The 16,643-nt window shown below is 47.7% G+C and overlaps 1 protein-coding gene across 1 annotated transcript in view; it reads right to left on the reverse strand.

Moving 5' to 3' along the window:
* Positions 1-16,316, reverse strand: part of LOC143986595 (putative N-acetylated-alpha-linked acidic dipeptidase) — a 113,574-nt gene extending 97,258 nt beyond the window's left edge. Inside the window, exon 1 of the mRNA XM_077485004.1 lies at positions 16,074-16,316. Within this exon, the coding sequence (XP_077341130.1) occupies positions 16,074-16,197 (124 nt within the window). The 5' untranslated portion in view covers positions 16,198-16,316. The remainder of the gene's footprint in view (positions 1-16,073) is intronic.
* Between the last annotated feature and the right edge of the window lie 327 nt (positions 16,317-16,643).

Consider the following 16,643-nt stretch of genomic DNA (forward strand, 5'->3'; position numbering starts at 1 on the left):
CGACGGAACTACGTTTAGGCTAGTAGCCAATAGCTTTGGTCTCGTAATTTGATCTGAGCATGCGTAGCACTTTGTCCAATCGGAATTCTGTACAAGCGATTGGACAAGGTCCGGTCGGATCATGGTGTCGGAAAATTTTATATCCAGCTCTTAACCACTTCAATACAGGGCACTTTCACCCCCTTCCTTCCCAGCCCAATTTTCAGCTTTCAGCGCTCTAGCGCTTTCAGTGACAATTGCGCGGTCATGCTACACTGTACCCAAATGAAATTGTTATCATTTTGTTCGCACAAATAGAGCTTTATTTTGGTGTTATTTATTCACGACTCCGTTTTTTTTTTTTTTTGCGATATAAGCGCAAAAAAAGCGGAAATTTGGGAAAAAAACAATATTTTCTTTTTTCTATTTGAAAAGAAATCCAATAAAATCAAATTTTGTCATAAATTTAAGCCAAAATGTATTCTGCTACATGTTTTTGGTAAAAAAAATTCCGTTAAGTGTATAATAATTGGTTTGTGTGATCACAGACATATGTACGCAAATGATCATGTACATATGTGTGCAGGTGATCACGTACATATGTGTGCAGATAATCATTGGGACATGTGATTTTAGTGGGACATATGTGGGGGACATGTTTTTATTATTAGGGACATGTGTTTTTATTATTTGGGGACATGTATGTTTTGGGGACATGTGTGTTTTGGGGACATATGTGGGGACTGTGTTTTCACTGTGTGGTGTGTTGTGTGTTTACACTACACTGATGATCAGTGAGTAAAAAGCTGTGAAAAGCAGCCCATACTCACTGATCATCAGCCGGCTGCAGCGTTCTGCTCTCCTCTTCTCAGCGGTGACTTCCGTGTGAGGAGAGGAGAGCCGATTGCCTAGCAACCGGCTGTTTGTTTACATCACATGACGGCCGTGATTGGACACGGCCGTCATGTGATCAGGAGGGCCAATCACAGAGCCCTCCTGCCGATCTGAGATGTGCCGCGTCCGGGTGACACGAGCACATCGGGATCGCGCCGCTGCGCGGGCGCGCGCGCGATCCCGCTACTCCTGAAGGACGTTCCTGAACGTCCTATCAGGAGCAGGCGGCTCCCACCCGGCCGTATATATACATTGGCCGGGTGGGAAGTGGTTAAACTTTGTTGGTCGGACATTCCGATAGAAAAAGTCTGATGGAGCCCACACACGGTCGGATTATCCGACAACACGGTCCGATCGGACATTTTCCGTCAGAATTTCCGACCGTGTGTACAAGGGCTAAGAATTCCTCTTGTAGGAGCTCTATGTCCCCTTACTGGAATTTAGCACAGTTCCATACTTGGAGGAGCTCAATGTTCCCTTAAATTAACATACCAGCCCATCTTTCTGCCTTGAAAATTGTCCCAGAGCAAGGGATTTAGGTTTAGCTGTGACACTGTCCCCTGAAAGCATGCTGGATATTGCATATGGCAGCTTTCTTCCTTGTAGGCCCTGGGAGTGTAGAGGTACTCACACTGTCTCTTGAATCCTGCTGCTTTGGATAAGACTGCTGTTCAGGCCTCCTGCTGTCCAGGTCTTTCCATGCTAGTCAGTGTGTTTTCTAGAAGAGACTGAAGGGTAGTGGAGATCCCTCTTTTCAGCTACTTTCCATTCTCAGATCTAGTCTCACAGGCTCCAATGCCACAGCTTTAACACTCCATCTTCCACCTGACCACCACACAACAACCTTGTTGGCCAGGTTCCATAATATTTATGGGCTGACCTATCCACCCTGCCAGGCCTCCTGCCTGGGGATTGGTCAGATTCCCATGAATATGCAGATTGCATCCACCCACTAGCTTCTAGAAACTTCTGGTAATTTCTAGAACAAGGGGGAGGTACCAGAGGCCTGACCTGTAGAACACTCCAGCCTGACCTACAGTAACCCCAGACCAATTACCAGACTTACAGAAACTACTGTGAGTCAGAATACATTTTCCTCACAATACACAGGTACACTAGAGGGTGCTACAATAAAATAAGCATTGCAATAGTGTAGCACCCTCTAGTGTGCTAGATGTACATAGTTGTTAGTGTAGGTAAATTGGCCTGGCTAAGAGCCAGGCTGGGGTTGAATCTGGTTTAGGGTTGAGTGACTCAGGAAGGCTGGAAGAGTCAGCCATTAGCACCTCTAGTACCTCCCCCTACTTTCTGGAACTTCTGAGAAGCTTCCAGAAGCATGGGTGGGAGGTTAGGAGGAGCTGCTTGAAGTATTGAGTAGGGTTAGCCAAAGTGAGCTGTCAGGGGGTGGGCAACTCTTAAATACACTTGAGTCATGCCAGCAGGGCAGTCGGTGGAGGATGGAGTGCTGAGGAGGCTGTTGGGCTACCCTTGAGGGTGCCCCCTAGTCTGGGGGGGGAATGATCTTGGGTCTGGGGCTCGGGTGCTGGAGGGATCCTCTACAACACACGGAGGAATCCTTTCCTGGAGGCACGGGAGCAAGAATGAGGACAGCGGGAGAGTGTCAGCCTGTCCAGGAGGAGTCAGCCCAGTGGGTGAGCAGTCTAGGAGGATGCGAGGGAGGAGAGAGGAAAGACTCTGGGAAGAAGTAGCCAGGAGGGCTAGAAAAAGTGGCAGCTGCAGCCAGCTGGACTGGCAGTGCCTGAAGGAGTGGTGCTGGGATCAGTAGCCACCAGGGATGCAAGTTGGACACTGGACTTTTTTTTTTTACACAGCCAAGGGGTCCAGGTTCCCTGCCTGTAAAGGGCTATTGCTAAAAGTCTGACTGAGTGCTCCGTGTCAGATTAACCATCAGTTTGCCAGCTGGAGTTTTGCAAGCAAGTGAGTGCTGAAGGAAGAGGAAGGAGTGTATATAGACTGTATATAGGAGAGTTGTCCCTGAAGCGTTTTCTGAAGTGGGCATCCCATAATACCCCTACCCCCAATCCAAGTTTTATCCCCGCAATAAAATACAAGTACTGTACTGTTCTCTGACTCAATTGTGCCCTTGATTTGACGTGCCTGGCTGTGGAGGGATCCCATTTCACTTGCGGCTCCTATGTGAGGTGCACTACAGAAGCATTACAAACAATAGTTAGATTTGACAATACATCATACTCTTAATTGAAAAATATCCTTTCATGCTGTGAATTCTGCCTGTCTGTTGATCGTCCGTTTCTACAACGTCCTGGATTTCTTACATGCTCTGCAGCTGCTTCTCTACTTCTAAGGACTACATATCCCATGGTACCTTGCTGCTTGCAAGCAACTATTCCTGTACTGTCCCCTCTGTGTTTCTCTAGTTCAGAAGGTGGGCTCTGTGAAACGTGTGACACGGCACACCACCCATAGGAAATAATGAGTATGTGTCACAGAATTCAAGAAAGTAACTTCAAGATCATTTAGATTAATAGGAGTAAGCTATAAATAATTGAAATACAATGTGGAAATAAATATATATGATTGCGGCATTCGTTACTTCGGATAATTTGTAACTTCAGATAAATTCATATTCGTTGCGTTTGCAAACTGCCAAATTTGAAAGGAAATTCCAATACTTATAATTTAATAGTAAATTATTATTAGTTATTTAGAATTTTCGGATTTTCTAACTAATAACTTACTATTAAATTATAGGTATTGGAATTTCCTTTCAAATTTGGCTGTTAGTAAACGTAACGAATGTGAATTTATCTGAAGTTACAAATTATCCGAAATAACGAATGCCGTATCTAAATGAATGGAACATAACAAATAATAATAAATATTAATAAGAATAATCATAAAAATATTTTATTATTATTTACTATTAATTCATTCCAGTTGTTTGGATGCGGCATTTGTTATTTCAGGTCATTCGTAACTTCGGATAAATTTGTATTCATTACGTTCACCAACAGCCAAATTTGAAAGGAAATTCCAATACCTATAATTTAATAGTTAGTAATAGTTATTATTAGTTAGTCATTTCCGATTTTTTGAAATTCCGATACTTTGAATTTCCAAAAGGAAAAAGTTCCACTGCACTGCACTGCAGGGCCAGGATGCACTATCTGGAGTTAGTTCACCTTTTCATTTTCCCATTTGATGTGGTAAAATGTGTGCTTGTTTCCATGTTTGGGGTGTCGTTAACCATTAATGGCACAGAAAGCGCGACTAGTTCATTTTAGGTGTATGCCCTTGTACACACAGTCAGACATTCCGTCGGAAAATGTCAGATCGGACTGTGTTGTCGGATAATCCGACTGTGTGTGGGCTCCATCGGAATATCCGACAGACAAAGTTTTAGAGCTGGGCTATAAAACTTTCTGACAACATGATCCGATCGGACTTTGTCGGATTGTGTGTAGAGAATTCCGATCGGACAAAGTGCCACGCATGCTCAGATCAAATTCCTAGACCAAAGCTATTGTTTACTAGCTTGAACGTAGTCCCGTCGTAACAAAATAACATCATCACATTACGTACGATCGGATTTTCCGACAACTTTGTCCGACCGTGTGTATGCAACACCAGTTTCGGACAAAATCCGATGGATTTGGTTGCCGGAATGTCTGACCGTGTGTACAAGGGCTAAGAACTTACTGTAGCCAGGTGTTGGCTATCTTTGCCTGTGTCATCGTGAGACATTCTGTAACAACAGCTAGTTCCCTCTAGTGCTCAGCCTGGACACGGTGTCATCATCACCTGAATGCAGTACAAGCAGAGACCACAGTTGAGAGGGATTATTGGGATCTGTGGTCCGAGGAGCCAGGATTTGCATTGGAGCCAGACTGCGGTAGACTACAAGTTCCAGCCGGTGTTCTGTTGAAATAGTCAACTCGTCAAAATCTCCGACTACGTCACTTCCGGTCACTCTCCAGCAGCAGATTTCAATGAGTTGGCTTCAGTGGTTCAGTGATTGAACGAGTAGATCCATCATTGCCAGCTCCCCGTCGGCCGATTGACTGTTGGGGGTCACTCTCATCATCTCCGGTACAGTTACAACTGAATACCAGTGTGGCTACTGCTGTAGGTGCATGGGCAGGCACCCTTTATTGGTTGCAGATTCTTCAAGAGCCCGTTCTGGGACATCCCATTCCCTTGAGCCTTGGTTTCATCAGGATTGGTGAGCGGGCAGAAGCCCACCCTGTGTACACCCCACAAAGACACTGCATTCAGACACCTTTATCCCATCTCTTTACATTAAAGTGATTGGAAAATCAGAAGCTTTTTTTTTTAATCTTACATAGTTACATAGTAGGTGAGGTCAAAAAAAGACACAAGTCCATCAGGTCCAACCTATGTGTGTGATTATATGTCAGTATTACATTGTATATCCCTGTATGTTGCGGTCATTCAGGTGCTTATCTAATAGTTTCTTGAAACTATCAATGTTCACCGCTGAGACCACCGCCTGTGGAAGGGAATTCCACATCCTTGCCGCTCTTACAGTACAGTAAAGAACCCTCTATGTAGTTTAAGGTTAAACCTCTTTTCTTCCAATTTTAATGAGTGGCCACGAGTCTTGTTAAACTCCCTTCCGCAAAAAAGTTTTATCCCTATTGTGGGGTCACCAGTATGGTATTTATAAACTGAAATAATAGCCCCTCTCATTCCATATATTAAGATAAAACGCCTTCTGTGTGCAGCAGCTGCCCTTAGCACCTCTTATACTTACCTGAGCCCCATCTCCGTTCAGCGATGTTTACGAGTATCTCGGCCTTCTGGGACTCTCCCTCCTGATTGGCTGAGACAGCAGCGGCACCATTGGCTCCCGCTGCTGCCAATCAAGGTCAATTAGCCGATCAGGAGAGAGAGGGGGCGAGCTGCATCTCGGCTCGGGTGCCCCCATAGCAAGCTGCTTGCTGTGGGGGCACTCAACAGGATGGAAGGGCCAGGAGTGCCAGAAAGGGACCCGAGAAGAGGATGATCCGGGCTGCTCTGTGCAAATCCACTGCAACAGAGCAGGTAAGTAGCTAAAGAAACATGATTTTTTTTTTTTTTTTTTAAATAACAAAGACTTTACAATCACTTTAAAGCCTCAAAAAGGAAACACTGCTGAAGACATTGAACATCTACATCCCAATGACTCCTCCGCTCTCCTCTTCTTCCCCCCAATTAAAGGTCTATGTGCACAATATCTGCACACATTAAGGGGAACTCTACTTCGAGATGAATTACTGCATTTCTTGTTGCTTTATAATTGTGCCACAAACTTGTTGGGCCATTAGCATCAGAATTTGAAGGGAGCAGTCTGACATAAAAAGGTAATTCTCTTCCCTTTTATACCCGGGGTCATATGTTTTCAGGACCTGCTACTTTTTTCTCTCTTTTTTTTTTTAAATGGTATTAAACATAAAACCAAAAAAGTAATATATTGCAGCTTACTAGTCATTAGAGGTAGTGGCTGCATTCATTTTCTTTTTTAGTCTTTTTTCACCTGGTGATCTAGCCAGTAACACTTCCTGTATAAGAGTGCCCCCCACTCTGGATGAAGAAGCACAGGGGGCACCTTTAAATAGCAGCAGTCAGTCTGGAGGGGGAGGTGAGTGTTTAGATGTACTAGCAAATTTAAAGTGGTTGTAAACCCTTACAACACACTTTGACCTACAGGTAAGCCTAGATTAAGGCTTACCTGTAGGTCCAAGAAATATCTCCTAAACCTATACAGTTTAGGAGATATTTACCGAAAGACAGGCACCGCTGTCTACGGGGCATGCGCCGTAGACAGCGGCGTGCAGGCGCACTGAGCGCGTCACCGTCAATGGCGAATATGCCGCGCGTATGTGCGGGAGTGACGTTATCGCGGCTTCGCCGAATGACAGCGGCGGAGCAGCGAAGACCCACCGAGAAGATGGATGCGCCGGACTACAGGGGACAGCGGTGACTTCGCTGGCTCCTGTGTCAGGTAAGTGACACATAATGGACTACTATGCGATGCATAGTAGTCCATTATGCTTTACCTTTGCAGGGAATGAAAGAGGAAGTAAACTCATCAGGGCAAAAATGTGTTCAGAACAGAGGCCTTGTAACAGCTTGTAAACGTGCAGTAACTCATGTTTAGTCGCGTTTAATTTGCAGGCGTTTTTAATTTTTAAATATTTGAAGAAAAAAAAAAAACGCTTCTAAATGCAAACGCAGCTAAACGCAGCATGTAAATGCAGCAAAACTGAAGTTTTTAAACATCGTTTACTATCTGTCAAGTTAAAGCGTTCAGGAGATGTAGTAAAACGTCCCGTGTACATTAAGCCTAAAAGTACAACTAAAAACTTTTTTTTTGTTTTGGGTATAGTGGAGACAAATTCGCTTTTTTTTCCTCAGAGAATAAGTGCAGGAACTCCGACTTGCTCCCTACCCGCCTCTAAGCACCATTACTTGGTTGCACCTCCTACCAACCTCCCAGTATGGCCCCTTTTAGAGAATACGGAGCCCAGTATAATTTTTGCTACTAAGTTTAATGTTGATAAATGTAAAGTTATGCACTTAGGGGCTAAGAATATGCATGTATCATACACACTAGGGGGGAGTACAACTGGGAGGATCCATAGTGGAGAAGGATCTGGGGGTTTTGGTAGATCATAAGCTCAATAATAGCATGCAATGCCAAGCTGCGGTTTCCAAAGCAAGCAAAGTCCTTTCCTGTGTTAAGAGAGGTATGGACTCCAGAGAGAGATATCATTTTGCCTCTGTACAAATCATTAGTAAGACCTCATCTGGAATATGCAGCTCAGTTTTGGGCACCAGTTCTCAAAAAGGATATCAGGGAACTGGAGAAAGTGCAGAGAAGGGCAACCAAATTGATAAGAGGCATGAAGGAACTCAGCTATGAGGAAAGGTTAGAGCAGTGATGGCAAACCTTGGCACTCCAGATGTTTTGGAACTACATTTCCCATGATGCTCATGCACTCTACAGTGTAATTGAGCATCATGGGAAATGTAGTTCCAAAACATCTGGGGTGCCAAGGTTTGCCATCACTGGGTTAGAGGAACTGAATTTATTCTGTCTTGATAAGAGGAGAATAAGGGGGATATGATCAACATGTTCAAATATATAAGGGGTACATATAGTGAACTTGGTGTTGAGTTATTCTTTTTACGGTCTACCCAGAGGACAAGGGGATACAGAAAGGTTTCTTCACTGTAAGATCTGTGAGAATGTGGAATAGACTCCCGCCAGAGGTGGTTCTGGCCAGCTCAGTAGATTGCTTTAAGAAAGGCCTAGATACTTTCCTGAATTTACATAATATAACTGGCTACTATCATTTATAGGTAAAGTTGACCTGGGGAAAATTCGATGGTCTCTCGGGGGATCAGGAAGGAATTTTTTTGCCTTCCTCTGGATCAACTGTGGGTATAAAAATTGGGTACCGGTATATTGGATTGTACAATATTTTTTATTTTATTTATTCATGGTTTTTAAGGTTGAACTGGATGGACTTGTGTCTTTTTTCAACCTGACTAACTACCGTATTTATCGGCGTATAACACGCACTTTTTCCCCCTTAAAATCGGGGGAAAGTCGTAGGTGCGTGTTATACGCCGATCCCCACTGCCTGTGAGTCTAAAAGACAGAGCGCCGCCGAAAAAGGCCGATCGCCGCCGAAAAAGACAGAGCCGTCTGCTCGGCTCCGCTCGTAGTCCCGCCTCCCTGCTGTTGCTGGAGCGAGCGCTGCCGAAAAAGACAGAGCCGACTCTGTATACTTGGCTTGGCTCGGCTTGCAGTCCCGCCCATACTGGGCGGGACTGCGAGCCGAGCCAAGCCGAATACACAGTAGAGTGGGCTCGGTCTTTTTCGGCAGCGCTCGCTCCATAAACAGCAGGGAGGCGGGACTACGAGCGGAGCCGAGCAGACGGCTCTGTCTTTTTCGGCGGCGATCGGTCTTTTTCGGCGGCGCTCGCTCCATAAACAGCAGGGAGGCGGGACTACGAGCGGAGCAGAGCAGGCGGCTCGGTCTTTTTTGGCAGCGCTCGGTTTTTTTCGGCGGCGCTCGCTCGGTCTGTCTCGGCGGCGGGATATTTAAACATAGGCAAGGCTGCAAACGGCGCTGGGCAAACTGGAAATTACACTGGCAAGCTGCAAATGACACTCTGCAAGGCTGCAAACAGCGCTGGGCAAGCTGCAAATGATGCTGGGCAAGCTGCACATGACACTGATCATTCTGCAATGATGGACAAGGCTGCAGATGCACACTGATAAGGCTGCATTGACGGGCATTTAAATGCAAGGTTTTTTTTCCCTTAAACTTCCCTCCTAAAACTTTTTTCCTTAAAATGCCCTCCTAAACTTGGGGTGCGTTATATGCCGGTGCGTGTTATACCCCGATAAATACGCTATGTAACTATGTAAGTCATTTGCATGGAATTTGTTAATGATAGCAAGAAAGATAGTAAAATAGATCCCCTGCAGTGAGCAACAATAGACCCACCCCAGCAATGATAGACCTCTCCCCAGCAAAAATAGATCTCCCACACAACAATAGATGACCCCCCCTCCACAAAAAAAAATAAAATAAAAAAATACCGCCCCAGCAACAATAGATGTCCCAGTAGACTGTATCAATAGACCCTCTAGGAGCCAGCCACAGTAGAACTCTCCCTCAACGGTAGATCCCTCCCAGAAACATAAGACCCCCCCCCAGAAACATAAGATCCCCCCCACTAGCAACAATAGTCCTCCACACAAAAATAGATATCCCAGCAGCCAGCATCAATAGATCATCCAGCATACCCCAGCAATCCTTACCATTACATACATTCATTGCTGGAGGTGCCGGGAAACTGCATCCCCCCACGTTCCTGCTGAAAAAAAAAGCCCTGATTACAACACCTGTCAGTTTTTATTGCTGTCTGTGCTCCTGTTAAGAAAATTTACCCTCTCCAAGAGCCGGTTCACACAGGGGCAACACGACTTCCAGTGCGACTTTTGGAGGCAACTTGAACACGACTTGAGTATGAATAACAGCGCGACTTCAACACTACTTGGGGCAACTTACAACACGGCTTTAAGTCACCCCCAGGCCAGGCGACTTTGGCCCTGGCCAATCAAAGAATAATCAGCTCTTTAGGGGGAACTCCACACCAAATTTTAAATAAAAAACGGGCATGAGTTCCCCTCCATGAGCATACCAGGCCTTTAGGTCTGGTATGGATTTTAAGGGGAACCCCTATGCCAGAAAACAGCGTGGGGGGGCCCCCCCAAAATCCATCCAAATCCAGACCAGACCCAGGGCCGGGATCTGGGGGCCCCCTTATTAAAGGGGGCTCCCGGATTCTGATAAGCCCCCCGCCTGCAGACCCCGACAACCAAACGGCCAGGGTTGTCGGGAAGAGGCCCTTGTCCTCATCAACATGGGGACAAGGTGCTTTGGGGTGGGGTGGGCCCCCCTTCCCCAAAGCACCCACCCCCCATGTTGAGGGCCTGCAGCCTGGTACGGTTCAGGGGGGGGGGGGGGCGTTCGCTCATCCCCACCCCCTTTCCTGACCGGCCAGGCTGCATGCTCGGATAGGAGTCTGGTATGGATTTTGGGGGGACCCCCATGCCGTTTTTTCGGTGCAGGGGTTCCCCTTAAAATCCATATCAGACCTAAGGGCCTGGTTTACCCTTGGAGGGGAACCCATGCCGGTTTTTATTATTAGAGAGGCGACATTGTCGCTTCAATATAGATGGAGATCCGACTCGGAGGCGACTTCCATTGAAATCAATAGGTACCAGTCGCCTAGAAGTCAGTTTGAAGTCGTACAGAAACCTTTTTTGAAGTCGGAGCGACTGCTGTAGTGTACATTAAGACGGCTCCATTCACTACCATTGATTTTCTCAACAGCACGACTTGGGGCGACTTGGGGCAACATGAAGTCGGATCCCGGGTTGCCCCTGTGTGAACCGGCTCTAATTGTCCTGTTTACCATTATACTTGAAAGTGAATGTAAAAATAAAATGCTGGGTTGTCCCCAGAAAATTAATAGACGGGAATCGTCCAATAGGGACACTAATTCTGGTGGCCTGGGGGTCCCCAAGGGACTGCCCTAATTTGTAGGGATTTCCTCTCGCTTCCCGTTTTGGCTATGGGACAGGAAGTGAAGGGAAATAATCTGACGGGTTATAACCCTCACTAAGGCCGCGTACACACGGGCGGACTGTTCGCCCAACCTTGTCCGCTGAACAGTGTTTGGGCGGACAGTCCGCTCGTGTGTGGGCTTTCAGCGGACAGTTTGACGGACAAAGTCTTTTGGAAATTCCGAAAAACTGTCCGCTGAAACTGTGTTTGAGCGAACAGTCCGCCCGTGTGTGGGCCTGTCCGCTGTACTTTCGAAATGAGCGGACTGTTCCCGCTCGGAAAGTCCGCCCATTTCGAGCGCGTGTACAGGTAGGCGGGGCCCGCGAAGGAGACGTCGCGGGCTCCGCCGCCTGGAATGGGCTTAAAGGGGAACCCCAACGCCGAAAAAAATCGGCGTGGGGGTTCCCCCAAAGTCCACACCAGACCCTTGTCCGAGCACGCTACCCGGCCGGCCAGGAAAGGGGGGCGAGCGAGCGCGCCCCCCCTCCTGAGCCGTACCAGGCCGCGTGCCCTCAACATGGGGGGGTGCCTTGGGGAAGGGGGGCCGCGCGGCCCCCCCACCCCAAAGCACCTTGTCCCCATGTTGATGAGGACAAGGGCCTCTTCCCGACAACCCTGGCCGTTGGTTGTCGGGGTCTGCGGGCGGGGGGCTTATCGGAATCCGGGAGCCCCCTTTAAGAAGGGGGCCCCCGGATACCGGCCCCCCACCCTATGTGAATGAGTATGGGGTACAATGTACCCCTACCCATTCACCTGTGAAATAAAGTACAAAAAAAAAACACAACACAGGGGAAAAAATATTTTATTGCACAGCTCCGGGGGTCTTCCGTCTTCGGGGGTCTTCTCGCCGGACTCCTCCGCTATGTGTGTGTAGCTCTTTTACTAGCGGAGGAGTCCGGCTTTCTTCCTCCCCGCCGCCGGCCTCTTCTCCCGACTTCGGGGGTCTTGTCCCCCTCTTCGGTTCTTCTGCCGGGCCACCGCGCCTTCTTGTAGCTCTTTTACAGGCGGTGGCCCGGTCTTCTGTCGCCGCTGCCTTCCGTTCTTCTGTCGCCGCCTTCGGTTCTTCTGCCGGGCCACCGCGCCTTCTTGTAGCTCTTTTACAGGCGGTGGCCCGGTCTTCTGTCGCCGCTGTCGCCGCCTTCCGTTCTTGTTCTTCTTCTTGTTCTTCTTCTTCTTCTTCTCCAGGCGATGTTGACACGTCGCTCCCTCCGGCCGGAATGCCAGAGCCGCGCTGTGCGGTCACTTATATAGTGACAATGGGACGGGGTCACATGGTATATGTCACATGGGTTGGTCACATGGTGACCCCGCCCCCTTACGATGTCATAGTCCCCATGTGACATCAACCCATGTGACCAACCCATGTGACATATACCATGTGACCCCGCCCCATTGTCACTATATAAGTGACCGCACAGCGCGGCTCTGGCATTCCGGCCGGAGGGAGCGACGTGTCAACATCGCCTGGAGAAGAAGAAGAAGAACAAGAAGAAGAACAAGAACGGAAGGCGGCGACAGCGACAGCGGCGACAGAAGACCGGGCCACCGCCTGTAAAAGAGCTACAAGAAGGCGCGGTGGCCCGGCAGAAGAACCGAAGGCGGCGACAGAAGAACGGAAGGCAGCGGCGACAGAAGACCGGGCCACCGCCTGTAAAAGAGCTACAAGAAGGCGCGGTGGCCCGGCAGAAGAACCGAAGAGGGGGACAAGACCCCCGAAGTCGGGAGAAGAGGCCGGCGGCGGGGAGGAAGAAAGCCGGACTCCTCCGCTAGTAAAAGAGCTACACACACATAGCGGAGGAGTCCGGCGAGAAGACCCCCGAAGACGGAAGACCCCCGGAGCTGTGCAATAAAATATTTTTTCCCCTGTGTTGTGTTTTTTTTTGTACTTTATTTCACAGGTGAATGGGTAGGGGTACATTGTACCCCATACTCATTCACATAGGGTGGGGGGCCGGTATCAGGGGGCCCCCTTCTTAAAGGGGGCTCCCGGATTCCGATAAGCCCCCCGCCCGCAGACCCCGACAACCAACGGCCAGGGTTGTCGGGAAGAGGCCCTTGTCCTCATCAACATGGGGACAAGGTGCTTTGGGGTGGGGGGGGGGCGCGCGGCCCCCCTTCCCCAAGGCACCCCCCCATGTTGAGGGCACGCGGCCTGGTACGGCTCAGGAGGGGGGGCGCGCTCGCTCGCCCCCCTTTCCTGGCCGGCCGGGTAGCGTGCTCGGACAAGGGTCTGGTGTGGACTTTGGGGGAACCCCCACGCCGATTTTTTTCGGCGTTGGGGTTCCCCTTTAAGCCCATTCCAGGCGGCGGAGCCCGCGACGTCTCCTTCGCGGGCCCCGCCTACCTGTACACGCGCTCGAAATGGGCGGATTTGCCTCCGCCTTACGTGGGCGAGTCCGTTCATTTCAAAAGTTGAGCGGACTGTTTGGCAAACAGTTCGTTGAAACAGTCCGCTCGTGTGTGGGCAAGTCCGCTCATGCAAATTTTGAGCGGACTGTTTGCCGAAACTGTTTGACGAACAAGGTTGGGCAAACAGTCCGCGCGTGTGTACGCGGCCTTACTCTATACAAAAATGGAAAGAAAAAAAAAGTTTTGCCTTACAGTAAAACCTTGTATTGCGAGCATAATTCGTTCCAGAAACATGCTTGTAATTCAAAGTGAATTTCCCTATAAGAAATAACAGAAACTCAGATGATTCGTTCCACAACCATTTATTCACAGGTCCTTCAGTTTATATTCCATATAAAAAGATGATAGCAATGTGACCAGGTTGTGTAACCATAAAATGTCCATCCACAAATGGAAGCCTCCACAAGGGGATTAGAAGCAAAATCCAGCAGGAGCTACAGAGAAGAGAGGCACCTCTAAGTGTAGCAATATGGTTACATTTAATGAAGGTATAACATTTAGAAACTCACATGGTTGATGATTAAAAGAGGCACATCTAATGCCCCGTATACACGAACGGATTTTCCGTCAGAAAAATCTTGGATGGTTTTTCCGACAAAATTCTGCTCAAGCTTGTCTTGCATACACACGGTCACACAAAAGTCCGCTGAACTTTCAACCGCCAAGAACGCAGTGACGTACAACACTATGACGAGCCGAGAAAATGAAGTTCAATGCTTCCGAGCATGCGTTGAATTGTTTCCAAGCATGCGTAGGAATTTTGCGTGTCGTAATTGCTACAGACGATCGGAATTTCCGATCAGAACTTTTTCTGACCGAAAAATTGAGAACATGCTCTTAATCTTTTGCTGGCAGAAATTCGGCCAGCAAAAGTCCGATGGAGCATACACACGGAAGCATTTTCCGACTAAAAGATCACATTGGTCTTTTGCTGGCGGAATTTCCGATCCTGTGTACGGGGCATAAGTATGCAGGCATCGGGGGTAAAGCTGTCCACATAGACCATCCTCCACACCGCTGGCTCTCACCACTGTCAGTCTGTAATCATGACTGGGAAGACTACCCTGCAGTAGAGCGATTGAACCACTCGTGGAGCGCAGCATAGAAGGGACAACGTTGATGGCGGTGTGGAGGATGGTCTATGTGGTCGGCTTTACTCTGGATGCCTGCATACATAGATGTGCCAGTTTTAATCATTAACCATGTGAGTTGCTAAATGTTGTACCTTCATTAAATGTAACCATATTGCTACACTTGGAGGTGCGTCTCTTCGCTTTTATACTCAATTGTGACATGAGGTGATGCTGCTTGTATATGAAGTCACAATGTAGTTCTATGTTCACCCCTTCCTGGGCAAGATAGACTTCTTGGTCACGTGATTGGCTGTCATGGAAGTCATGATCAGGAGCTGCCACATTGGCTCCCAATCATAAACAGAGACCAGGAACTGTCTGTGACAGCTCCACAAGCATGATTGCATCACAGAAACCTTGGCTGCCATGACATGTACAGTGCAGTGTCAAAGCCCACCCTCCATAGCACACATATGGGTTACATGGTCGGCAATACCGTTGCACAGAGCAGGTAAGTATCCTTATACCTCTTTTTTGTTTTGACAAAAAAATAGCATTTATTATCACTTTAACCAACTGCCGTCCACGCTAAAGCCGAAAGACGGCTACAGAGCGGACTTCATTTGCCAGGAAGGCGTCCCTGGACATCCTCTTGTGCTCGACGCAGCCTGCGCAGCGCACTCTGTGATCAGCAAGTCTATCAGATTCACCTGATCACAGATCAGAGTAAGGGGCGATTCCGACCCCTTACCATGTGATCAGCTGTCAGCCAATGACAGCTGATCACGTGATGTAAACAGTCAGTAATCAGCAATTTTTCCTCCTCACGCCAAAAAAAAAAAAGCCGATCTCCGGCGGCTGCAAGAGGGACATAGGTATCAATCGCGAAGGTAGCTAGCAGTGCCTACCAGCACCACCTACCAGTACCACCTATCAGAATCAGTGCGTCATTGCCAGTGCTGCCTATCAATACCACTTACCAGTGCCACCTACCAGTGCCCATCAGTGCCACCTATCAGTGCCATCTGCCAGTGTCACCCATCACTGCCACCCATCAGTGCCACCTTATCGGTGCCCATCAGTGTAGCCCATAAGTGCCTATCAGTGCAGCCTCATGAGCGAATATCAATGAAGGAGAAAAATTACCCGTTTGCTAAATTTTATAACAAACTATGAAACGTCTTTTTTTTTTGGTTGTTTAGCAAAAAATAAAAACCCAAATGGTGATTAAATACCACCAAAAGAAAGCTCTATTTGTGTGAAAAAAAAAATAATAAAAATTTCATTTGGGTACAGCGTTGTATGACAGCACAATTGTCATTCAAAATGTGACAGCGCTGAAAGCTGAAAATTGGTCTGGGCATGAGGGGGTTTAAGTGCCCAGTAAGCGAGTGGTTAAGGCTTAACTGGTTTATTTGCTGCTGCAAATGGAAAAAAGTTTTGAATTCTGCTAAAGTCTAATGCAACTTTGCCGCCCATTAATGCTGCATTAGTAAACGCTTTGCACAGATTAACGCTGTATTTGTTTAATGCTTAAAAATAGGAAAACAATCAATACAATAAAGAAGCAGTCAGAGAAATGTACCTATGATGAATCCTAGGAGTAGAAATGCCACCGCCCCGATGGCCAGCGTGAAGAGGGTGCGGGAAGAGAACCCTTTAATCCTGGTGCCCACCTCATAGTCATCGCTACCCAGCAGTCTCAACATTTTCAGTTCTAGCTCTCCGGATGGTGTTTATACTGGGAGGCCTCACACAGGGAAGCAGAGGAGACTGCTTGCCAGCATGTGAAACTCCTGCCAGACCTTGAAAGTTAACAGCTTCCAAAAGAAGTTCACCTAATTAATGCTGGACCCTCCCTTTCTCATAGACATGCCTGGCTGAGCAGGTCAAAGTTCCCTGAGAAACCTCATGCATAGATTAACTTGCAGAGAACAGAGTTATAGTGAAGCTAATTCAATGAGTGCTAGTCAAGCGATTTTCAGAGATCAAGGTCGGATTCGCACTTCTCGTTGCAAAAAAGTTTTGTGCATTTTTGAGTGTCGTCGTGGGATCTTCTGCATTTTCCTGTATGCATTTTGCATGTGCTTAAAGTCTATCTATCTATCTATGTTGATCTTATGGTATACTGAAAAAAAAAAAAAGGAAATTGATA

The sequence above is a fragment of the Lithobates pipiens genome, unplaced genomic scaffold (genome assembly GCF_037356315.1).
Source record: "Lithobates pipiens isolate NorthernLeopardFrog02 unplaced genomic scaffold, aLitPip1_a1.2 Scaffold_17, whole genome shotgun sequence".
In the NCBI taxonomy this organism is placed as follows: Eukaryota; Metazoa; Chordata; class Amphibia; order Anura; family Ranidae; genus Lithobates; species Lithobates pipiens.